The 25,013-nt window shown below is 41.7% G+C and overlaps 1 protein-coding gene across 1 annotated transcript in view; it reads left to right on the plus strand.

Moving 5' to 3' along the window:
- Positions 1 to 9,407: 9,407 nt before the first annotated feature.
- Positions 9,408 to 25,013, plus strand: part of TRIM24 (tripartite motif containing 24) — a 62,573-nt gene continuing 46,967 nt past the window's right edge. The window contains 2 exon segments of the mRNA XM_051639832.1: positions 9,408 to 9,560; positions 9,562 to 9,902. Coding sequence (XP_051495792.1) covers positions 9,517 to 9,560; positions 9,562 to 9,902 — 385 coding nt within the window. The 5' untranslated portion in view covers positions 9,408 to 9,516.

The raw sequence follows: 25,013 nt of genomic DNA on the forward strand, positions 1-25,013 counted from the left end.
ACAGAATAGAAAAATTCTGCACTGGCCTATTGGATGACCCTAAATAATTTAAAGCAACTTCTGTCTTATCTTCCACAATTCAGTAGACAACTGACTATTTGTTATGCAGTTTATCATAGATATCTCCTTTTACCAGAAAATAGTAGGTTTTTTAAACTAATGTACATTTTTTTAACCTCTCCCATTTTGGTTGTTTCATTTTCTCACGGGAAAATGAGTTGACACGTTCATCACTTAATACTGATACTGTTCAGGTCTGTTTTTACATTAATCCTTCTCAGTTTGTCATTCACCTATGAATAATCAAGCAGAATCTAAGAAAGAAGTTTATGTATTTTGTAAAGATGAACCAAGGTTTCAGGCACTGCAAAACTGTGAGTAAGCACACTAGAACAGACTATCAGGAAGTCCAACGTGGTCTAGTTCCTGCTGCTTCACTGAAGTTATGCTGAGCCATATTTGCTGATAATCTGAATTTTGAGTATCCCTGTTGTGTTCTTTTTAATATAGTATAATCTCTGAAAGAGTAATAACTTGTAATAACTTTGTTTTGGTCGGTATCTGAAATGCAAATTATGTCATTAGCTGAGCTGTCTATCAAGACAAAAATGCACCAAATTACTTCTAACCAAGAAAAAAATTGCAATATTCTCCTTATTTTAATCTGTTGCTGGATGACAATGGCAACTTAGAAACTACTTCTGAGTTTCAACTTCATTTTAACATTAGGATATCTGCTGCTGCACATTTTATATGACTTCCAATTACAACAGAATGTGAGACATCTCAGTCTTTGAGGTCCTTCAGAACATGCCTGTGGGACAGGAAAATGCTATTTTTGTGCAAATGCAAACAGAGCTATAGAATCACTAATTTGCCTAGGGAAGTATGTGAGATATATAAGAAAAGTCAACTCAGTTGTCTTTATTTCCAGAGTATGTCTCTAATGGATAAACCACCACCCTCGGTCCTAGCTGAAAAGTCAAATGATACCTTCAAAAAATACATTAAATCTGTCATACTGTAGATCACTAAGATATTCCTTTGGGTTATGGCTTGTCTAAGAAGAAGTAAAATAAATAAATTAGGCATTTAGTTAGTTACATATTGCCCACAGATCTAGAGAGTTGTGAAGAAAACAAATCTGGAGTGCTGCACTGCACAATTTCTTTACGCTGCAATTAGATTTTCCCTTATATTTACAGACTGGTTTATTTTAAAATCTATTAAAGCATTGGAAAATCATAAATATGCATCTCCACAGATCTGGAGGTCAGATTTCTGTGACTGTAATACATGGCTTCTGCTTACAAAGCTCTCCAATTTAGGGCCAAACTCTGCTTGCTTTACTCACGTTTCATTTAGGATGGAAATAAACAAGTGAGTGAAGGGGCAGGTTTTGTCACAGTATTATATGGCTGCACAGTGCAAACACTGCTCCAAATATAAACAAAAATATGCACTGATGCACTGTTCTAAGAGGGGCAGAGTATGGCAGCTTCTGGTAAGAACATTCCTAAGAAGTGTAGCAGTGTTTGCATGATTTCATAGGAAATACAACCATATCCTGATAAAACAGCTGTTTTCCTCTCCTTACCAGTACTTCTGAAGGTTCATACCAATGCAGTCAAAGCCTCATTCTGACTCCTCTACTATTATAAAGAATTTCAAATACAGCAAGTAAACATCTGCAAAAGCTAGTATCAGTTCTAATCTCTGTAATTTTGCCTGTATACCAGCATGCAGTATTTTGGATTATGCAAGCCTCCAGTCCTACTGTTCACTAGACCGGTGTAAAGGAGTAGAAAGTGAAATTTGTAGCATGTAAACTTTATCTTCAAACCTGCCAGAGGGACATAGAATGACCTGCTCCAAAGTCATGTAACTCCGTAAGTCACTAGGCATTTGTTGACCCACGTGAATCACAGGCCTCTGATCTTATGGCTAATCTTTCTCTATGCAGTAGGTACTGAATGAGTTGGTTGGGATATCACACGGTCCCTCCAGCAATTGCCACCCTATTGGGGAGTTTAATAAGAGGGAAACTGGATGGAACCAACAACCGCAGGCGTGGAACTCAGCTCACAAGAATTAGAGGAATATTTATGTCACCTTACGTATTATTTTTTAAAATACTGTTTCTGATCATAAAAGTAATTGAGAAGCACCCCTTTATTTTAAAGGAAGAGGAGAGTACGCCTGGGAAGCTGAAATACGGGCATCAGGGTATTATCAATGCTCTAGAACTCTCTTGTGATGGAACAATAGAATTGCCACTGGCACAGTAATTGATTTTTAAAGAGTTTCCAGCAGTCAACAGGAGACTAATCCCCTGCCCCACCAAAAAACTGAAACACAAAAAATGCCTCATTTGTCATTTAGCAGTGCTATGTTCTTATAGGCCATGACTGAACATTTGAGCAGCCAAGGTGGTACCACTTTATCACTGGGACTGTTGCCATAAGAGTTGTATTTCAAATTGTAAACTGAGGAAGGAATTTCTTTACAGCTGTAAATTGCATGAGGAAAAGCAAAGGCAATGTGAATTTTGCCCATCTTCTACCCTTCTCTGCCGGATGTTAACCAAGCACAAAGGCTTTGAGTAGGAAATGTTTTAAGATGTTCAGTATTTGCCTAGATCCATAAACGCCTTGTGCTAATTGAGAGTAAAATGTATGGGTTTGCCATATTGTACATCTACAATTTCTACATATATAATCTGTTCCCTTTAATTTAATTATCATATTATCCTCTAAGAAGTAATACCATACAGAGTGATGACAGAATGAAAAAATTGGACAGAGGCTTGGGATGTATAATCCTTTAAGTCTTGGGGCTTAAACAAGTCAAAGTGCCGTGCCTCCCATGACAAAGAAGGCTTTCAGAGTCGAGAAGCCTTTAACTTTGTGTGCAACACTACTGATGACTGTCCAGACACAGATGGCCTGAGGGCTAGGGTTCTGAAGGTGTTATTCCAGGTAACACAGTCCTGTATCTGTCCACTGTGGCTTTTAGCCAGGACTGTGAGTTGTTTATCCTCTATCTCATTGTTCCACCCTCTATTCAGGGCTGTTTAGAGAAACTGCATAATAAAACAGAGTAGTTATTTTGGCTCCAGCTGGTCTTCATGCCTGTTGTCCACTGTAAGTTTGGTTTAGTTGCCTGGATGAAATGAGAGGGAAACTCTAAATAGCTCATAGGCTTTTTAGGAGGTGAACATTTTATTTACTAGCTATTTGCTACTGCAAATAAATTTTTCAATAGCCAAGATAAGTTTAATTCTTTCTTTCTGCTAGGAAATTTGTTGCATGCTCCTTTGGCTTAAATTGGTGGATACTGAATTTTCTGATAAGCTTTGCTTCATTGAAAACCAACTGTAAAAGCAGCAACGTGTACAAGCAAACCAGCTCTTTTCCCTCTATGTGTATTCAGAATCCTCTCTCCAAACAACCTTAGAGAAAGTTTTTTTTGCTATTTTTTTCTTGTTAGTTCAGCATAGCCAACAGTAAAGGCCTTGTTTATATTAAGCAAATGTGCAATGATGCAGCAAAATCAATTTAGTCACACTGATGCAAATCCCTCATACAGATGTAATGCCTGTGTGCAAAGTAGGGCATTTCTGAATATACACAATATTTAAAATGTAGTGAAGAGAGAGCTTCTATTCCTCCCAGCTGATTCCTTAATGTGATTCATACAGATGCCCCTCAAAGCCTGAGTTGAAAGAAAAGGACTTTCTGGTGAAAAATTAGGGTTCATTAGCAGTATCGTTGATAGTGAAGGAATATCATGACCTTTAGATTGCAAGTTGCAAGAGCTTGAACAGATAGATTAATATTTTAAAAAAACACCTTTTATATTTAAACTGAGCATATCTGACCTTAAAATCAGTGGGAAAATAGAAATGTGATTACATAACTCCACTTAACAGTTGCTTTTCAGAACAGAAGTGAAAATGAATGTATTTTTGGTCCTGGGCTGTTCTTAGTAATTTAATGTGATCTGTTGTCAACAAAAGGGAAACCAAACCTCTGACACTCAGTAATAATAAGAAGAGAACAAAATGTACCTTACTGTGGGTATTCAGCCAAAGATCTATGCGTAAAAAATGGCACAGCCTGTGAAGGTGTTACTGAAAACCAGGTGGGATCAGCAACTGAGGTGATAGTAGGAATGCCAGTAATCAGATAATGACCATTTTCCTTTGCAGTCTGCAGAGAGATTTTTGTTAGTTGTTATTCATATAGTTTTTGAGTTTTTTTAATAAAAATGCTTCAGAAAATTGTAAAGTTGAGGTAAAAGTTCTGGTAATTTCCTAAGAGTCTTTTAGATGTTTTTTTGGGAAAAAAAAAATTCGAAAGACTTGATGAAAGACCAAAATTCAAACACATTTTTAAAATAAAAACCATATTTTTTAGTTAAATCCAGACTGTGTCCTAAAAGCTTTTCTTTGCAAAGTATTTTAGGGTTGAGGGTCTTTTTCCTAATATGAATGGAGGCTCTTTCTGAAACCTGGGAATCTTCTATTACATGATATTTTGCATCTCCTTACAGCTGAAGACTCACACTACCGAAGTGAAAAAAGTCATATGGGACTTCCTTTCCATGTGCATTCACCTACTACCATCACTATGCATGCTGAAAGTGACTGTTTTTTCCTCCTCCACCCTCCTTTAAAAAGAAGCCTAGGAAACCCCTTTTCAGGAATGAAGTCAGGGCAGAATCTCATCCTAGTGGGTTACTGTCTTCCAGTTAAGCCAGATGACTTCAGAAATACTGCTCAGTAGGTCCAAATCCTCTTTGGAGCTTCCCAGGAAGATACATTAACAGGCGTTTGCCATGTTTCATTTTTTTCCAAAAACAGTGCTAATGCTAACAAGAACATGAGTAGGAAACCCTCATCAGAGAAAGAGACGGAGCAAGGGAAGTGCTTAGGCAGGTAGGGAGCTAAGCACTCGATTATTACTGAATTTTGAATCCACAGGCACTACTGCTATACCCTCTACCTCATAATTCCTGAGATTACTGAGATTTATCAACAGAAACTGTGACCCCCACTGGATAATTCCTGAGTCCCTTGAAGTGAGTCTCAATACCCAACAGGGTTACTTGTGCTGCTGCAGAAAGCTATTTCTAGCCTTTTACATGTCAGAAAAGAAACTGGGTGTGACTGATTTGGAGCTGCCCTGCGATAATTTAGGAATATGGTCTGCTGGCCTGATTATTTGGATGAATGTCTGAGTTTAACTCATCAGGGGCTGGCTTTCAACTGCACTCTTAAATAATTGTTGCCCCAGTCTGCACTTGCAGCCCTGGGATGCCCCAATTCCATTGAGGCTGCACAGCCAGGGAGCATGGGGATTGGGAAGGCAAAAGAGATTCAGTTTTGAACCACAGCATGTCTGCACAGGCAGTCCTAGCATCCTGCTGGCTCCTGAAAGAGTTGTTAGGTCTTCAAAGGCCCACTGGATGGGATGGGACCTGTAACTATTTGATAAAACAACTGGATAGAGAATTGTTAGGGGACATTAACTGGGATGTGTTCATGTTTAGCCATATCAATTCCACAGTAATTTTCAGCATTTTTTGTTTAACACTGGGCATTCAGAATTGGCATGCTACCTCTCCCCTTAGGCAAGCCCCTTTTCCATGAAAGGGAGCCAAATGGGTATGGGAGGACTCCGGGGTTAATTTACAAAAGCACAGTGACTTCTCTGAACATGACATTAATGGGAAGCTGTGCAGTGGTATTGTTATTCCACAGCTTACAGTTGGAGGCATGTTTGGCGGAGCACAGGAAACATGACAGGGCAGCTGGCCCTCTCCAGGGTGTTGGACCCAGCCTCATCTATGGTGAGCTTCTAGCTGAGACCATGCTGGTCAAGTGAATCTCTTCTTGATTGTGAAAGCAGACTGCCAGTGCTTATTTGCCAGGTGCTGGAGAAATACTTAATTTTGGGTAAATAACATATATAATAGGACACAAAGAAGGTTTCTAAGAAATCACCCCTCAATTTGGAGGAAAATATTTGTGTGTGTGTGTGTATGTTGGGTGAACGAAGTATAGAAAACAGAAGGTTGAAAGTCCTATGAAAATTACCCAAACCAGGTTTCTCTCACTCTCTCCTTGCTGAGAGGTCAAGTAGTTAGTTTACTGTGGCTTTATGGATTCTTAATTGTGGAGTTTAAAAAGGCAGTCTACAGATCCAGGCCGTATTCTGGATTAATTTCTGATTCAACCATCATAGCTAGGGAGGCACTCTGTTCATTCACTGCTTATTCCAGCTGTTCTGGTATGTAAAATTCTCCTTCTTCACCGTTGCTGGAAAGGTTAATATATTACATCTCCCTAACTGTGAATTTCTAATGCACTCATCTTGCCACCAGTGAACATCTTTTATGTTTTATGGATTTCATTCAGCAGCAAAACCAACCATATATTAAGACATCTATTTGTCAAGAGAAGCCAGTCTAGAAAAAGCTGTATATTCTGGGGCAGATCTTCCTAGTGACTGTTTTGTATTGCTGGTAGTGGAGTGTGGCCAAAAAGCTGCTACATCCACCTCTTGGGTGACCACAGTGGCAAAGCATTTTTTAATGATATAGACAGAGTGCTGAGTCTCCTCTGCCACTTCCTTCACTGTTGCCACATAAAGGATAAAACTGAGTTGTCCAGGTTACACTGCAAGCCCCATGGCTTTATTTTCGTCTACAAAAAAACTTTGGAAAGAGATTGTTTAGTGTCACATGGCTGTCAGAGGAGAAGGAAGTGTGCATGCCCATGGCTAGGGGTAATCCGGGAAGGGTGGTGTTTTGTTGGACCAAGTGACTGACTGCTAGAAAATCTAGAAATACTAGAAGGAGACATCAAGTAAATTCTGAGTGCAAGGAGCTCCTAATTACGAGCCCTTGATTAAGAAGCTCAGCTGGGCTGTCAGCAGCCATTCTCTTCTGCAGCTGAAGTTCCTGAATGGTAAATTTTTATGGAGTATGTTGCAGGAATTCAGATTACAAACGGCAAAGATCTAGATTGTGGTCACAAGATGTACATTAAAACAGCAGGCAAAATGCTGGAAGAATAATACCACTTCTGGAATTTGCTTTAATTGGGATGTCCAGAAGAAGCAAATATTGTGAACAGATGTAACAAGTAGCATAGCAAGCTCTTAAACTCTTCTGTAAGCATGGAAGAGGGAAGGAGAGTTGAAGTAATCTCAGCTCCTGGTTGTTTCCTGCAACTAGCCAACATGATTTCCATGCTTTCTAAGCTGACTCTATCAGTTTGTCACCATCTTTTATTGTCCTTCATTGGTTTGTATCATCCCAGTGAAACACTGGAGAACCCAACAATTTATAGCCTGCTTCTGACAGAAACTAGACAAAAACAGCTGATATTTTTAGACTGAAGACAGTACAGCATATCACCTATGATGGGTTTGTCTACCTCTGCCTGGGGTCTCTGCTGGCCAGATGCAGTGTAGCTGTGGTCCACAAGAACACATTCAAGTGAGTATAATGTGTTGCAGCAACTTTCATTAATTGTTTTCACATTTTGTCTGAGCAATGCAGTTAGTAACACTTAAAAGCTTTTTCACTCACTCTCATCTTCCTGTGCTGCACAGCTGGTAATTCTGATATGATTATTTCTGCTCCTCCCCAATGCTTTTTACTCCTGTCCTGTGTACAACACCACCACGAACAGGAAGGAGATCAGGGCTCTCAATTAAAATTGAATTAAAAATCTTTGAAATACTGACTCATGGAGATCTTAATTTCCAACACAGCATCTGCTCAGATCCTTTGCAGGAGGATTTTTGTACCGTTAGAAAATATCTGGTTTTCTGTGTTGACACCTATTGGAGAAACATCTTATACTAGTTACAGAAACCATCCAGTTTGATGATCTTATGTTTTGCCATCATCCTTCACAAATATATTTTTAATTGACTTTCCAATCATGTTTGCTATTAAAACTAGTCAAACATACGTCAGTTACAACATGTTCCCCATCAGACTCATTTTAATGGCATTTTTGATACTTTTTCACATTAGCGAACTTTTACTGTCCCCTGTAGCTTTATTCCTGAAACTGTTTAATCATTAACACGTGCACACTCTCAGCGGAATTGTTAGAACATTATCACAGGGTGCTGGGTTGACAAGCCAGTGTTGTGGAATCAGAGAAGGGGGAAGGCAGGGCTCTACCCTATCCCTTGCTGAGTCTCAGCAAAGGGAGAGAGGCAGCTGGACTAGAAGGCAGAAGGTGTGCTTCAGTAAACTAATTCTGGTGAGATTGTTTTTCCCTACGTGCTACCAGGTGAAGAGTTGAGGATATACCTCTTGGTATTCTTAGGCAAGGAGTGACATTTATCTCTTAACAGTTCTTCATTGTAAAGCCAAATCTGCTTCCCCTCCAACCCCCCCCAACAACCCGCAGCATTGTTCTCCTGTTATCCTGGTAAGCGATGGATGCGAGACATGCTGAATCATGACAGTGCTCCTGAACCCAGTTGTTTTAGCACTCAAGAAATTTGCCTTTTGTCATGTGTAGCCCTTTTACATTCCTATTGATTGGCAGGTCTGATGGGATTGCAAGGAAGGGGGAAGCCACTGGCCGCTCCAGGACATTTGGAATATTCTGAGGAGTCTGGATCGGATGACAACTGCCCTGTGACCAACGCATACACAGGCTTTCATGCCTGCACGCACACTTAACTGAAAGCATTTGACTCAACAAAACGCCGCGTCCAAACTAGAATTGCACTTTTCCACCGTACTTTTTGAGTTTTACCGCTGGCCAGCGCTCAGCCGGGTGCCGAGGCGTGGCGGTGGGGACGCGGTCCACCGGATCGAACGTGGCCCAACCTGTACAGGTGCACACGCCGCGGGCGAGGAGGAGGAGGAGGAAGAGGAGGAGGAGGAGGAGAACCACCTCTTCAACGCCCTCCCCAAGATGCCAAGGCTTCTCGCCCGGCCCGCGCCAGGCTGCCCACGCACCGCTGAAGCGGGCCAGGCCTTCCGTCCCGGTGGCAGAGCAGCCACTTGGGTTGAGGCAGGGCTGCGGGCTGCAGGGGGGTCGGCAGGAGGGCTCTGGCGCGGTGCGGGCTGGCGGGGCACGGACCGCGCGGGATGGGGGGGGCGGGCAACACGGCCCGCCTGCGGGGAAGGGGGCGGGGCCATTGGGGCGGGGCGGGGCCTTGGGAGGGTGGGGCCTGTGTGGGCGGGGCTCCCGCGGCGGCGGGGCGGGCCGCACGTAGGCGGTGGCGGGGGGCGTGGCCTGCGGGGGGCGGGCGCGGCGCGGGGCGGGCGCGGCGCGGGGCGGGCGGCAGTTGGTGTGTGCGGCGGGGCAGCTCCGTCCCTCCCGCCCGCTCTCCCGCCTCCCTCCCGCCGGGGCAGGCACAGCGACAGCCGGGCTGGGGCGGCTGTGGCGGCGGCGGCGGCAGCGCGGGCGGGAAGCGGCGGGGGCAGCGGGGCCGTCCCGCGTTCCTTCGGCGCTCCGGCGGCCGGCGCAGGACAATGGAAGAGGCGGCAGCGGCGGTAGTAGCGGCGGCGGCGGCGGGGGGGGGGGCCCTGCCCGGTGGATCGAACGGGGGCGACGGCGCTGAGCGGGGAGAACGAGGCCGAGAGCCGGCAGGGCCCGGCGGAGCGCGGCGGGGAGGTGGCCGCGCTCAACCTGTTGGACACTTGCGGCGTGTGCGGGCAGCCCATCCAGAGCCGGCGGCCCAAGCTCCTGCCCTGCCTCCACTCCGTCTGCCTCCGCTGCCTGCCGCAGCCCGACCGCTACCTCATGCTGCCCCCTGCCATCCCCTGCTCGGCCGCCGGCACCCCCAGGGAGCCGCAGCCACCGGCGCCCCCCTCCTCGCCCCTCGCTAAGCCGGCTTCACCCCTTCACTGCACGCCCGGTAAGTGGCCGCTTCTGCCGCCGACCCCCATCCCTCCGCCCGGCCCCCGTGCTCGGGGCTGCTGCTCCCTCCGTCCGAGCCCCGCCTCCCGGAGGCCTGTGTGTCGCGACAGGCGTGGAGGGCGGGGAGCTGTCGCGACGATGAACTTGGGGTGCGGAGGGGGTGTGGCGGGCGCGGTGCAGGTGCCCGGCTCCGGGGCTGCCGGGGGCGCGGACCTGTCAGGGCGGGCTGTGCTCGCCGGGGGCCGGCGGCAGGGCTGGCGGGGGAGCGTGGTGGTTGCTCGTGGGGTGTTCTGTGTATGTGTGTTTGGGTGGGTTTTTTTAATTATTATTATTATTTTTTGTTTAAATTTCCCACCTCGGAAGGGAAGGCAGTAATTTACTTTCCCAGGACCTCTCTGTGTGGATAGAGGAGTGGTTGGAGCCGTCCCTCCTCCTCCCCCCCGGCCCCGGCCCAGGGTGGCAGGAAAACGTAGGGAGAAAGCAGACTTCACATAATTTCGTTGCGTTTGGGTAGCGCTCCCGGGCTGGCCGTTCGGGGCTGGCCCCAGAGGCAGCCCCGCAGGTGCCGAGCTCTTCGGCGGGGCGTCCCGCCCGGGGGGAGGGTCCTGCCGGGGGGTGACGGGTGTGGACGAGCAGCAGCGATTGTCAGCGTGATGAGGGAGCTGGTGGTGCCCGCGTCTGGAGCTTGCAGCTTTAATTGTCGTCCTGAAGGGAGGAGGCGGCGAGGAAGTTTTGGGAAGCTCGGGTACTGGCGCAGTAGGAGCTTGTGTCAGTGCTGTCGGAGATGTGCGGTCAACTCCTGCCGTCTGAAAGTGCTTTCCCGATATTTTTTGTTTGTTTGTTTTTCCCTAGTCCTCCTGGGTCTAGTGGGCCACTTAATTTTCTTAAAGGCGACTCGGCCTTAGAAAAAAGTGGGAGTAGGCATCCTCTGGTGGAAATGGGTCAATACCCCAGAAGAGCTGAGGAGAAAAAAGGAAGTGTAATAGAAATTGAGCTTCTCTATATTGGTGGAGGTTGTGCTTATTGGGATGAGTAGAAGGGGTTAAAGTGGAAAATTTTATATGAACAAAGAAGTAATAACTCCAGATTGGCCGTTTAGGAAACCTTTACCATCCTGCCAGCAGTCCAGACCAGAGAGATTACAATTTGAACATGCAAAATGTTTGCAGCAATTCATAAAGGAACACTCTCTTCAGCAAAAGGAATATTTGGGACAATTGGAGAGACATCCTTGCTTCAAAATATCTGAGGAAGTCCTGAGTATGTTAACAGGATACGCTGAGCTTCTTCATCCATTTGGACGTCTGTTGTAGTGTATTCATTCAGTCTTTAATTTTAGCGTGTAATTTGTGTAGTAGTCAGACTGCCTACTCAGAAGTTCTAGAATGGGGAAATCTCTGAGACCCAGAGCCAGTATATTTAAGCTTGGTTGATGTAGATGTTTTTGCTCACAAGTAGCACTGAAGTTCTGCATGGGAGGAACATAAAATGCACAAGCTTTGGTGTATGGTGAGATATTTTTCATTGAAAAAGAGAGAGGGCAGAGATGCAGCTAGCTCAGGAGGTGCAGCATAGAGACAATGTAATAATCATCTTATGAATGTTGAGGTCATGAGCAGATAGCTCCATTCCCAGATGTTCTCTTTCCATATAGCAGAAATAGAGGGTCTGTAGTTGAGCAAGAAATGAGATGCATCATAAGAATGAAAAGTTTAGGGCTATTCAAACCTCTGCCTGAGAGAACAAATGATATATTGAAATAATAAGTTGTAGCAACAATAAACTTGTATCTCTGTTCCTCCTTTTGACTTTATGAATGAATGGTATAGTATATATTCCTCCTCATTCTACAAATTTACATACTGTTTTTGTGACGTTATTTTCACTCTGCTTCCTTTGAAGTTATTTTCATGCTTCTGCACTACCATTCATTGTCCAGTGAGACGAAGAAACTTGTATTGACCTCAGGCTCCCCTTGATGTATACTTTACATCTTTTCTTGTCATGGTTTTGACCCAGTTAAAGTCATGGCTGTCTACTAGCTAGCCAAGGCCTACCTTGATGTGCATTGGTTGCTTTCTGTTTTCCAACTGACATAAAAAAGTTGTAAACTTAAGTTAGGATAGGAAAAAAAAGTGTCTAAAGCTGATTACACTGAGAAAATGTCATGGTTTGAGGAGTTCTTAGATTCTTGGAAGATGTAAGGAAGGACAAAACAGTGCAAATCTGTAATCTCTTCTGATAATATCCTGTGCAAAATGTTTATGAGGAGTGACCTGAATAAATAAACTGAAACTATCAGCTTAGAAAGCTGGATAGTGAATGCCTCTCATGATGTAAATCATTAGATTACTCTGAGTAAATTGAAGAAAGGAACATCAAGGAAGCTATTTGTGTTGAAAGGAGTGTCCTAGGTAAGGAACACAATAGAACACAACTGTGAAAAGCTCCTAAGGATCAGCAGACAGACCTCTTATGCACCTGTGCTGAGCAGTAAGGTATTTCAAAGGAAGAAGCCTCCAGAAAGACTGGTAGAAGGGAGTCTGTCTTGAACAAAGCAGAGAATGCTATTTGAGAAGTGCTTCTCTGAGCCAGCCTTGAGATGGAGTGTTGTGCTAATATCTAAATTAGTTGAGAAATAGATAGCTAAAGAGGAGCTGAGTTTCAGGTATAATCTGGATATTCTTTTTGTCTTTGGTAAACTTGCCAAGCAGAAACAGTCCTTTACTAGGTTAAAATGTGCCTTCAACTTCCAACATACAGGAAAGTTTACTTGGGAGGATGTTGACTCTCTCTGTAAAGATGCTATCAACTAATAAAGGGGTGTTGGGAAAAAAGATTTCATACCTAAGGACCTCAAGGAAATTCACAATGCTGTTGTTGCTCACTTGAATACAAGGTTCAGCATGGGTAATGGCAAAGACAAGTGTCAAGACATAAGGAGTTTCCTGTGGTAGGTATTTATCAGTATTCCTTCTGCAAAAGTAGTCTGGTGGGAAGGTCATTTGGCATGGGTATATTTTATACTGCCACGTATGTTCAGTTTTGACATAAAATAATTTCTAAAGAAAAGAAAACCTGGAATTTCTGGTCTGTGTACCATAAGTTTAAGATGTTATAGAAATCTGCTGTGTTAGTTAGTCTTAGCACTGGAGAACTTGCTGCTTGTTTTCTGAATGCCCCATGGCAATTTATTTGAGGTAGGTGATATTTTGGTTGTTGCATTGCCAAAAAGGTTGCCAGGCACAGAACATTTGAAACTATGCTGCAAGAATGGGTCTGTAGATGTGATGCTTTGTGATAGTCTGTGAGTGTCTACAGACACTGCCACTAAATCTCTTTGCTATCTTCATGGGTGCTTTCCTTTTGTTTCCCAAATGGCCATTCTTAATTGTTTGTGGGAGTTATGACTGGTGCATACAAAAAGGCCATTATTAGAAATCCACCATTTGCCCGAATTTTGTACTGGGTGGTGCTTCAATGACTAATTGAGTAGTAGCCTATACTTAATAAAGAATTCGTAATGTGGGGAGTATCTGGATGTTGTAGTACTTTTGTGGAATTTTTAAATGTGAAGGAGGTACATGAAAACAGCGGAGTTACAGATTGAGATTCTATTCCTTCTCAAAATTATTGTGCTTCAAGTTGTAAACACCCCTTTTTGTTCTTTGTCTTCTGTCTGTACACCAAGTAGATTTGGAACTGATGTGGAGAAGAACCTTGTGAATGGAAATGCATAGCAAAGCTTTATGCAGGTATCGTGATTAAATCTTACTAGTGTCAATACCAAAAATAGTAGAGGGATTTTTTTTTTTTCTTTATCTGTAGACAAACCTGTTAGCAAGCAAATCTGCATGAAGCTGTTACAAGCATCTGATGTTTAGACACTCCCAGGATATAAATTCTTCAGGAGTGTCCAGACTAATAACTCGAAGATGTTCGATATGCGCTGTAAATTAAAGAATAAATACTTCAGAGTTACTGAACAAGGGTTTTGGGTGATGTTCATGTTTCATAGTTCAGCTTATTCATGCCCTGAAATATTGTTTAACAATACAATTTGGAAGTCTATAGGGCATGGGATGAATAGCAGACCCTTGCTATCTCTTCACGTATGCAGATGGCATCTGCTGGTTTATTTTGCCTCACAGTCAGTCCTTATCCATATAGCTTTAAACTCTTTTCAGACTCTCTTCTGATCTTGATATCTGGACTTTCTGATGTAATCACTTCATTTGACCTTGAAAATACAGCTTTTGAAATTAAGTTCAATTTTCTTACTTCTGTGTATGTAACATGTTCTTTCCCTCTTTGCAGTTTGATAATTTTTAGAATTTTAGCCTGAAGGATATAATAACTTCATTTGAGCTTTCTTATGGTGAAGCTCAATTTTTCTTCCAGGTCTTGCTAGCCTGAAAAGCTTGAATTTTTTTTTTTTAATCTGTCTGCTACATATGATCATTTCCATTTCATCTTTCATATTGCCACTTGCTTAAAGTGAATTCTCTCCATCTTCATTGTTACAGAGTCCAGATTTTGGGTGGCTATATACAAGAAAGATACTATTAGTTCTTATGCTGGTTTTGATTTGTACTTACTTTGAATTGAAAACTCCTGGAACCCCAGAAATTGTATATGTGAAAAGCATTTAGCATTGTTACAGGCAAAATATATTACTGTTTCCATAGCCTATAATGGACAAACCTCTTTGTTAAAAAGTCATGAAACTAGTAAAAAGTTAAAGTAATTATCAGTGAACTTTCAAGAGAAGGCTCGTTTTTCTAATTATAATGCCCATATTTAGAAAAAGGTGTTATCTGAAGATATATATAATGGGATATGTGATGCTCATTGTGCAAGTGTAATTTGAAGTAGAGGATATATTTGCCGAAATTTCCTGCATTAGCTTCTACCAGGAATTCCTAAAAAATAATAGACTTACCTAGGCAGTCTTTATTAAGGTGAACAACTGCACGATGCTGAAAGAAACTTTATTCATGCTTGCTGTCATATATTACAAATATAAGCATATATTATAGACTTATTATCTTATGTATATCTACAGAATAGTATTTTGAGGGTAGGTTAGATGCATTTACATTCTAGCTACTTTCACCAATAAAAAGTGGGATATTGAAAAGCTGAAGCTATCAGAAATCTCAGATGAGTGTTAAAACAGCTGCAGTGATGTTAATTTGAATTAAAGCCTTTTAGAAGTTGAGCTCTAAAAGTTATCAAAGTAGCTGAACTGTTTTCTGGTCTTTGGTCTGCTTTTTGGTCTTTTTTCAAGCAGAGTTTTAAATCCTCAGGGGCCAGCTTAGCTCTGTTCCAATTCAAAATCAGTTTATAATGTCTCTGGTAAGCAATTAGTACTTTTAGTAATGGAAAGGAATCCTGTATCGTAAGGTAACAAGGGAGGAAATATATACTAATGTGTTAAAAATTCTTGGATGTGTCTGTAGTTGAAAGTATGTTGTATTGTTTTAATGCATATAATAGAGATGCATCTTAAGAAAATGACGTGTCTGAAGAGCAAAGGAAAAATAACCGTGGGAAGTCGAAGAAGGAGTGTGCTCTTTGTGTGGGCTAAGGTCGTTCATCAGGGAAATGTACCAAAGAGCCGGTAGGGCATGTGGCAGGCTTTTTGGTTGGCCTGCTTACATGAGTACTACAAAGTGGCCACATTCACCTGAAGAAAGAAGTTTCTTTGAATCTCTTTGATTCTGAATGTAGTATTGTTAAAGAAGCTGGTCTTTTGTACAGGAAAAGCTTTATGCCAGGGTTGTTCAAATTTGTGTTAAGGTGCTATAGGTGGAATTTCCCAGTAATAGTACAATTCTGAAGCTAGTATTTTACCCATCATATCTAATGTAAAAACAAGATTGGGGAAAACCCCCAAAAAATTCAAATAAATTTTAGCATTACTGTATTTCAGTATGAATAACTGACTGTTCATGAAAAAAATATTTCTGAAATTGGAAATTTAGACTTGTAAAATATTTTTTAAAATAAGATTACTTTAATACAGTAGTATTAGTTTTCACTGATTTCCTAACAATAATGTATTGATCAGGGTTCAGGGTTCTTCAGTTGAATATGGACCTGAAGATTTCATTGTGGATTTATGCAGATGATTCAGCTGAATTGTGAATAGTAGCAAAATCTCCTACTTATATCTGTTGTTACAGTTTAATTATGTTGGTTTTTTTTTTTCTTCAGCTAGTTTTCATGAAAGAATTCCAACGATGCTGTTAAAATTAACCTCAGTAATTAAGTAGCTGTGGAGTGATTTACTGTTTAAACTATGTATGGGCAGCTCAAATGTAGTATGAAGATGTCAGTGTTATAGTTGAACTGACTAAATACCTGATTTTTTTTCTAGTCGCCAGAGAATGCATATGAAAACTAAATGTTAGCCATCAAAGAAAGTGTGAAACAGTTGTGTGAAGGAACTAAGTAAATCACACCATTATCAACAAGAAACAGTCTTGTAAAGTCAGGTTATGAAACCAAAGGTTGAGGAAAAGAATGTTCCTAATTACTTGATACCATCTCTCTAGTGCTTCAAGTAAATGCTTATTTGAAGTTTTTAAGTGGCAGAAAACTGTGTATTAGCTTGCATACATTACTATCTTATGATAGAGGACTGATGTTAGACAAGCTTTGTAGTTATTTTTTTAAGCTTATCAGTGTGCTATGGAAAAACAGGAAGATAGTAAGCAAGGCTAAGCTGTTCAAACTGCACTCATGGGTTTTGAGGGCCCTTGTTTCTAAAGTGGATTTGGGTCACGGGCACATCCTCATTTCAAAAAAGAAATAAGTGGAAGTATGTGGACAAGAGAACTGAGCCATTTTCTTTCTGACTGTAGAAAGATTCCTGCTTCTGATTAATAAGTAAGTTGCCACAGGCAACTTTTTTTTAAAGTGGTGAGTTCCCCTTTCTACTGTAGTCTCTCAAGTGAATATAGTGCAATTTGAATAAAATGAGACTGTGGATAAATTACCCTTTGAACTAAAGTGATAACCTAATTTGCAAAGTGACTGCATATTTTTCCAGTGAGCTGACATCTCTCTGTACTGTACGTAGTAAAAAAGAGACAGCCCCATTTTTACACAAATGTTGACTTGGAAAATCCCCATGTGTTTTCTAGGATGTCTGTTCGAGTTCAGAAAGCATGTAATGGACTTAAAAGTTCACTTAATCAGCTTCGTTCATTTCTAAGCATCTGCTGTAGAGTCACAGTGTGGTTAAGGCTGTGTGGAGCTGCAGTTTGTTGAGCTAATGCTCCAAGTGTAGCGTGAACTTCTGTTAGGCAGGCTTTGGCTGCTGCTGAACTTGCTGTATCAGGATACTTGTAACACTGGTGATGCTGGTTAGGGTAGGGAACGCTGGCTGGCAGGGGTGCGGGGAATGAGTAGGTGGGAAGAGCGGTAGAGAGCTGCAGCACTCTGTCGGGGCTGGAGAATAAGACATTTTAAAGTGGGAGCAAGGTTCTAATTTTAAATGCAAGGTACGGTGCCTTGGTAACATAACCCAGCACTAACAGGTCTGTTACTAGAAAAGAACAGTGTGCAAGATTGGCCGGAACATCAAAAGTATGAGTTAAAACATACTTTTTTTTTTTTTAAACCTGGACTCTGCTTTAGAATGAGTAAACTACTTACTGAAGTAATGTAGGACTGTAAATTACCTGCTCTCCTAGTCCATTGCTTTACAGAGAAATGGAAGTAGTTTTGAATCATCTTTGCCTTTTGGAAAACTTCTCTGACTCTTAACTATTGTTTCAATATTTTTCAAGTAACAGTTAAACGTATAACATTCCCTAGCTCCAAAGTAATAAATTGATGTAGTGGGCAACTGATCAGTCAGAAGCTGAGGTAAAAACAGTCTGTTTAGCAGACCAGCTTTGTTGAATGAATATAGGGCTGTGTAATGATAAGCAGTGCCTGATAGCTGGACCTTCGTTATGGCTAAGTGTCCTGGGAATGTTTAAATCTTGGAAGTAGCATACTTTAGAGCTAGATTTAGCTCTTTCAAGTGTTTACAGCTTCCTGGTTCCAGCAGTACCTTTTCTTGTTTAAGCAGTTGGTTGTCTGCCCTCAGTAGTTCTGTTCCCTACTTGCTTTTGTGTTGTTTGGGGGTCTTTCATCATTACCAGCTATTGTTCTCGGTTGTTTTAGCCTATGAATTGTTGAGCTTACCAACTACAGACTACTTGGCCTTCAGCAGTTCTATTTTCTCTTACCATTGGCGGTAGCCAGCTGGGACTATGAGGGTGTTACCCACAGGTTAGCAAATCTTTCTTTGAAACCCCCCGAATAATTTAGAAGACTTTGATTGCTTAATTTAATCAAATGTTAAAGGAACTTGATCTCCTTTAAGAAGCTCTACTTAACTTTTTCCTCAACCCCTCCTCTATGTGAGAAACTCAAATGTGGGGTCAGATCTCGTGCTTTAAACTTTGCCCTGAGTACGTATTATCTCAAAATGCAGAATTCTTTCCTGGGATAAACATAGTATAGTTTGCCTCCAGTAGCCTACCTGAACGTCAGTCCAGAGATGATAGCAGCCTTTTCTTCAAATACTACACTCCTAGCTGTAAAACATCATGGTTATTCCCTGCTTCATAATAAAGGGAGAGTCCAGTGGAAGAAAGTTTAGAAGGGCCTGAGATGGAATGGTATGGTAGGGCCTGTGGTCTTCCCACTTCTTCTAGCAAGGAAGATAAAAAAAACCCACCACCTAGTGATAGGATCTTACTCTGTATCATAAGAATGACCTGCCAGAAGTGCTCTTTCCACTTGATAGATAAATATTTGTTGCACGAACTGTTGGGACCAGAATCATCAGTAAAACTCAGTGTATCTTGATGGATGAAGCAGGTTCAACTGCAGATCAAGAGACAGTCCTCTGTTGCCATTTTCTTCTTAGAAATGGTCTTATAATTGGGACCAGAAACAACACAGAAGCAAGGCCACAGTTTGTGGTAGCTCATAAGCTTTCTAGAGTATTATCACTACTTTTTGAATTAGATGAGATCAAAGATCTCTTTTCAAAATAAATCATTCTAGAAGCTGTTTTTGCAAAATAAAAATGACGTTATATATGGGCTTAACAAATGGACTGAACTGACAGTCCTTTTCCTCTGTTCCGCTGTTTGTGCAAGAGCTGAATGTAGTCTGGATTCTTTAAGAAACTAAATGCTAATCTTACACCTGTTAAAATTCCATTTAGCAACTGTATTATTGTATTGTTTCTAATCTCATTGTATTTATTCTGTGGTTTGTGTTTGTTTTTTTTTCCCTCCCTGCTTCCAGTTCCATTGGGATGAGATGAGATTGAATAAGGTTTTCCTTAGCTGGCTTTACACTGATCTAAATTATTGAGAATATAGTATAGGTGCTATAACCTGCAGGATGTTTGGCTTGAAACTTTTGACAGAATAGTTGTTCTGCCTTAAAGTTGTGGTTGGTTGTGGTGGTTTTGGGATTGTTGGTTTTTTTAATTTGTCATTATACCAGCCAAGGTTAAGAAGCACAATGCCATAGCTGAACCCTTGTGGATATTCCTTAAAAATAAAGGAGGAGTAGATGTATAATCCTAGTTCATTCCCAAACTGGTATTGGAGGCAAAGTACAATGTTTTTATAACTTGAGTATCTAAAATAATTTATGATCAGTCATTTCAGGCAGTATGGCACAAAAAGGTGGAAACAGATCAGGTGAATCTAAAGGACAAGTAAATACCATTTACAAAGACTGTTTTTTGTAGAAGACTAATTTCCTGAAGCTTCATTCTTAGTGCAGAGAGTGTCATGCTGGGACAGCGCCTTTGAAGGAGCTCTTCTCTGGTTCTGGGAGAAAACACAGGAAAACTAGATTTCTTCAGTGGATGTTCACATCAGCTAACAGGGCCTAGTAAATAGTTGTCTACTGCAGATTACAAGAGAATATTAAGAGATTGCAGTGAGAACACAAGTAGTATCACTACTGCCTCTCTAACCTACTGTTTTCTGAGAGCTATAGGGCAGCTATTTGAAATCACTGTTGTCCTTACTTGACCAATCAGTGCATCTCTTCAACCCAGAAAGAATGTTTTATTAGTTATATTCAGTAATTTTCATATTAATCTGTCAGAATAGGAGCAACACTGCTGCTTAACTAATGCTGGTTCTTGGCGGCTGTATAGTCTGTGTGGATCTCACAATGCATATATTGCTTCAGCTTTGTAGTCTTAAAGTTATGTGGGAATTGGAAAAGGTGGTCACCTTGCTTCTTATAAACTTATGTGGCAGTGCTGTGGGATACTGGGCACATATAAAGTGAGTTGGCTTTTTATTCCTGTATATCTACACCCAAAATTGTAATGCTCGTAACTTGCAGATAACTTGGAGGATATTCTTCTCTTTAATTAAGGAGTTTAGAATATTGGAGGGATTCTTGCAATTTGAACTGGATGTCCAATAGTGGATAAGGATATTAGTGTAGTTACTGGGAAGAAGTGGGTGTTTTTCAGATGTGATTCATCTGACCAAGTGTAGACATCTTCTTTTAAGGATGAGACATCTCATGACTTAAACTGTATTACCTAGGTCTGCGCTGACTATGCAGGGAACTCATAGTAAATACATAGGATGTAAATCAACACTTAGATCTGAGTCCCACCCAAGATATTAAAATTTGGCAGCACTGCAAAGAAACTTTATCCATCTTTGAAGTGCAAAATTTTAACTTATGGAGTCACTTTGGCATAGTAAATCAGTATTATTTTTGTGCTGCCATTAAGAGATGCTTTTTCTTAGATGCAAAAACTCTGCATATGACAAGCTTTAGTATTAAACATCTTTTGAATATAACACGTAGTCAGAATAGACTGGGTTGGGGAATCCTGGGGTTGTTTTTGCTCAAATAAATTAAATGGCTTGGATCTTTACTTTTTTATTCTAATAATAATGTCTTGCAGAGCACTCAGACCTATCTGCTAGAAACTGCAGGAAATAATGTGTCTTTTGGTTTGTTTTTGTCTTTTTGACTACATTTGTGTCATGATCCGGTATTCGGATGCGTGGCAGTTTTTTACGATCTTGCCAGGACAAAACAAAGATATCACAATATCGGATGCTCAAAGAGGCACTGGGGCTGGCGTGCGGTCTTACGAGAGATGGGGCAGAACCCACTTGCTTTCCAACACTCCTCACTGCAGTGGGAGGCTGGTGCGGCTGGATTTTGCCTTCCCTCTCCTGGGATGAGCCGCACGGCAGCTGCACCCTTTGTTGCCCGGCAGGACCTGAGAAGAAGTTTGAAGGTGATCCCAAATGGTGAAATTAAGACTCAAACAAGGTCAGATGTCACACACACAACAAACTTTTATTAGAGTAACACAACAAAGTCCCTAGAGCGGATAGGACAGGGAGGAAAACAGAGACCGAAAAGAAAGGAGAAAGCAGAGATACAGAGGACAGCAAAGCGAGAGCACAGTTACCACCACGGTCCAGCGATGTTTTCGGTGGGGAAGTGGTTCCTGGTGGGGAAGTGCTTCCAATGCACCCATAGAGTCTCAGATTTTTATACAGTTCTTGCCCACTGCACCCCACTTTTCTCCCTGAATAAGTGAGAAAATCCTATCTTCTCCATGCTCGTCAGAGATAGCAGGGGGCAGGTATGATGCCAGGGGCTATGTAGTCTTTCTTTGGCTAATTGATGAGATCAGCCATTACAAAAGAGGAGGTTGAGACAACTGGCACCACAGGATTAGTTTGTTGCAGTGGAGTTTCGGTCCTCGGAAGTGGCTTGAGACTGGCACTCTTTGTCTTGTCCTGCTAAGTCGGTGGTTTTCATGAGATATCAGGGCCTGGTTATCACTGGATATTCTGCTCCCAGCACCAGCTGTAGAACTCCTTTGTCTCTGATCTCAGCATGTCCCACACTGAACTCCCCAGTTCTCAGGTACAGGAGGGGAAGCAAAATGGTTGGGTGGGTTGCTGAGGCATCTCTTTAGTCCATCAGCAAATGTCGTTTAACTATTAGATGCCACAAGACAGACAATAGATATCCTGAGTGCCACAGTCCATCACTTTACCTCTTGGATTGTTCAAGACAAGCACTATACAACCTAAATGCCACAATTTGTCAGAGTGGGAGTTTTTATCAAGTATTGTTTTTGCGTTTCATTTTCTCTTTTTGAAGAAGAGTCCAGTAAGACCTTCCTGCTGAGTTGTGAGGTTTGGTCTGGACACCATTGCTTTCTAAACTTCTCAGAGATGAGTCTAGGTATGGCTTAGCTTCTGACTGGGGCTCTGAAGAGGAACCCCACCTGTATTTTTCCTGTACCTTTTAAGGCCTCACAAACTGGCCATGTGCTTGTTTGCATGATGTGTGTGCAACTGGTCATCCAGTTTTCTCCCCTGATTATTACTTCTTCCTTTTCTGATTGGTTCTACCCTGCTCTATCCAAGGGTTCACCAGCAGTCACTTTTTGTCAGGACAATTTCCCTTGGTTCTGCTCTAGTTACTTTTCATCAGGATAATTCTTCAACAGTCCAATTTCTCAAACTGAAGGTTTGATTAATCCATTTTACCATCATATTAGATAATTTTGAGTAATTATCTCATTGTCTAAATCTTGTTTCAATATTCCAGGTGGTAGAGGGGAGAGTTTTAAGGTTCAATCACAGGATTCAGCTAAAGTTTAATTAGAATTGTAGCCTAAGGCCTTCTTTAGCTACTCAAATGTCCTGGTTTGAGCCAGGATGAAGCTACTTTTACTGATTTCTGTTTTCCTTCAATAAGCTTTCTTTAGACTAGAAGCAGAGTGTTCTAACTAAGACTGATAACGGTGGAATGTTTTTCTAACTGCTGGGTCTTCAAGGTCACATCTTTACTCTGCCGGCTCAGACACTATGGGATTTATGACCCCACTGTAGGAGACTGAATTAGACAGACAGCAAACCTGACCAGAGATATTCCATTCCATATATCTACGTAAGCTCAGAGGAAGGTCAGAGATCACAGAAGGCAACTTCCTTCTTCCCTTCTCTTCCACCGATGGCCAGCATCCAGGGAGGACTCTGTCCATCCATCACCATCGACCCTTAGGCTCGAGCTCTCCTGACCCTCATAACTCTGCTCTCTTTGGTAGCAGTCTGGAACTTTTTGGGACTGTTTGCAGCTAAGGAGAGTGCTTTGGGAGTTACTGGGGGTGGGGGGAGGCAATAGGTGTTTTGTACATTTCCTGAACACATCTGTATATAATTGTATATATTTTCTTATATCATTAGTGTTTAATTAAAGCTGTGTAGTTTAGTTTTCAATCCAGCCAAGTCTCTCTTTTTCTCTCTCTCCTTCCCGACTTGGGTGGGAGGGGGAGGGGATCAAGAGCATTGTTGTTGAACCTGAGTCAAATGGTGACATCAAGCTAAATCAAATCACTTATGTTAAGGAGTTTTCAGTTTGCCCAAATCTTAAACATTTTTACCATTAGTTCTAACATTCTCTTAATCTATAAATCCCAGTATTCCTATAGTCAATCAATTTCTACTTTCAACATGGATGCAGCAAACACTGCACTTAACAAGTTGATGGCACTGAATGTTGAAACTTACATGAATTTGACCAAGTTTTTCTTGGGAAATGTAGACTGATTTCTTTCTGGTACTACAGAGATCTGTGTGCCTCTCAGTTTTATTTTCCACCAAGAATTTGAAACCACAGTGGCAAAGACATGTGAAATAGATGGGTAAATTGAGATTGAGCCATCCAAACTGGGCTATCTGGTGCCACATCTGATTTTCTGGTATGCCTGTGATAATCATAAAAGGACTGGCAGATGTACTGCACAGTCCACAGGAGACCTATTTCCTTCTGGATTACTAGCTGGAAGCCAGGCAGGATATCCTCAAATGTATGTCTGTTTAGGCACCTGAATTGCTCCCCTGAGGTTAGTGGCTTGAAAAATGAGGGCCAAGAAGCTAATTTCCCAAGTCCTGATAGGTAGTTTCCAGTTATTGAGCAGTGATCTTCTTGAGCATGGGAGGAGAGTCATGAAAGAACAGACTGCAAAGGTGCATCTGAGCACTCAAAGAATAGAGGGAGTAACATGAGAATCATAGAATATCGGGTTGAAAGGGACCTCAAGGGATCATCTGGTCCAACATTTCTCAGCCAAAGCATGATCTAGAAAAGATAATCCAGCACTCCGTCCAGATGAATCTTCAGTGTCCAAAGTTGGGGATTCCACCACTTCCCAGGAAGATTATTTCAATGGCTGACTGTTCTCATTGTGAAATATTTTTCTCGTGTCTAATCTTAATCTCTCTAGGAGTTTGCTACATGTCTTTTCCATATGACTACTTGTAAAAAGGGAGTCTCCAACTTCTTTTGTAGCTGCCCTTTAAGCATTGCATTAGCTATAGCAATTGCATTTGTTTTACTGTTTTGGATGACGTTCTCCATTCTCTCTGAAATACTCTGTGAAGCCTGTTACCTACTCTTGTTCCCACTACTGCTTCCAACTTGATTCACTTAATGTGGTCCAGATTCTTAGAAGTAATTTTTGAAGGGTTTTGTTTTTTTTTTAAACCTTCCTATCTGCTAAGTCTTGATGGAAACATTGAAGTACCTGGGGCTAGAGAAAGTGGGTGAAACAGTGGAGAGTGTCACATGTTGGAGTATATTTTTCATCTCTTCAAGAAGGATTGAAAAGATGAACTCCTTCAGTGTCTTCCAGACAGGCTTGGTTCTTTGGCTTGTGACTGGCTCCAGCTGCCCAACTGATAATCTATTTACCTAATTTTTTGTGAGTATCACTTTGGGTAATAGATGCACTACTGCAACTACTGAACTGTCAGCTGGTATTAGATAGGAACTCTTAAAAGATGAAGACCAGACTATGACATTTCTTGCTACAAAGCAGTGACTGCTAGCTGTGTCACGCTCACAATACTAAAGTGTAGAGTCCATCGCCTTATCAGAGTTTCTGGCAACGTAATTTTTTTTACCCATGTGATCGTATTTAAATAGTAATAACAGCAGGCTGACATGTTGCTATTCAGGGAGAAAGGTATTAATGTCTTTGTTCCAGAAGTGCATGGATACAATGGACTTGAGCAAT

The sequence above is a fragment of the Apus apus genome, chromosome 1 (assembly GCF_020740795.1).
Source record: "Apus apus isolate bApuApu2 chromosome 1, bApuApu2.pri.cur, whole genome shotgun sequence".
In the NCBI taxonomy this organism is placed as follows: Eukaryota; Metazoa; Chordata; class Aves; order Apodiformes; family Apodidae; genus Apus; species Apus apus.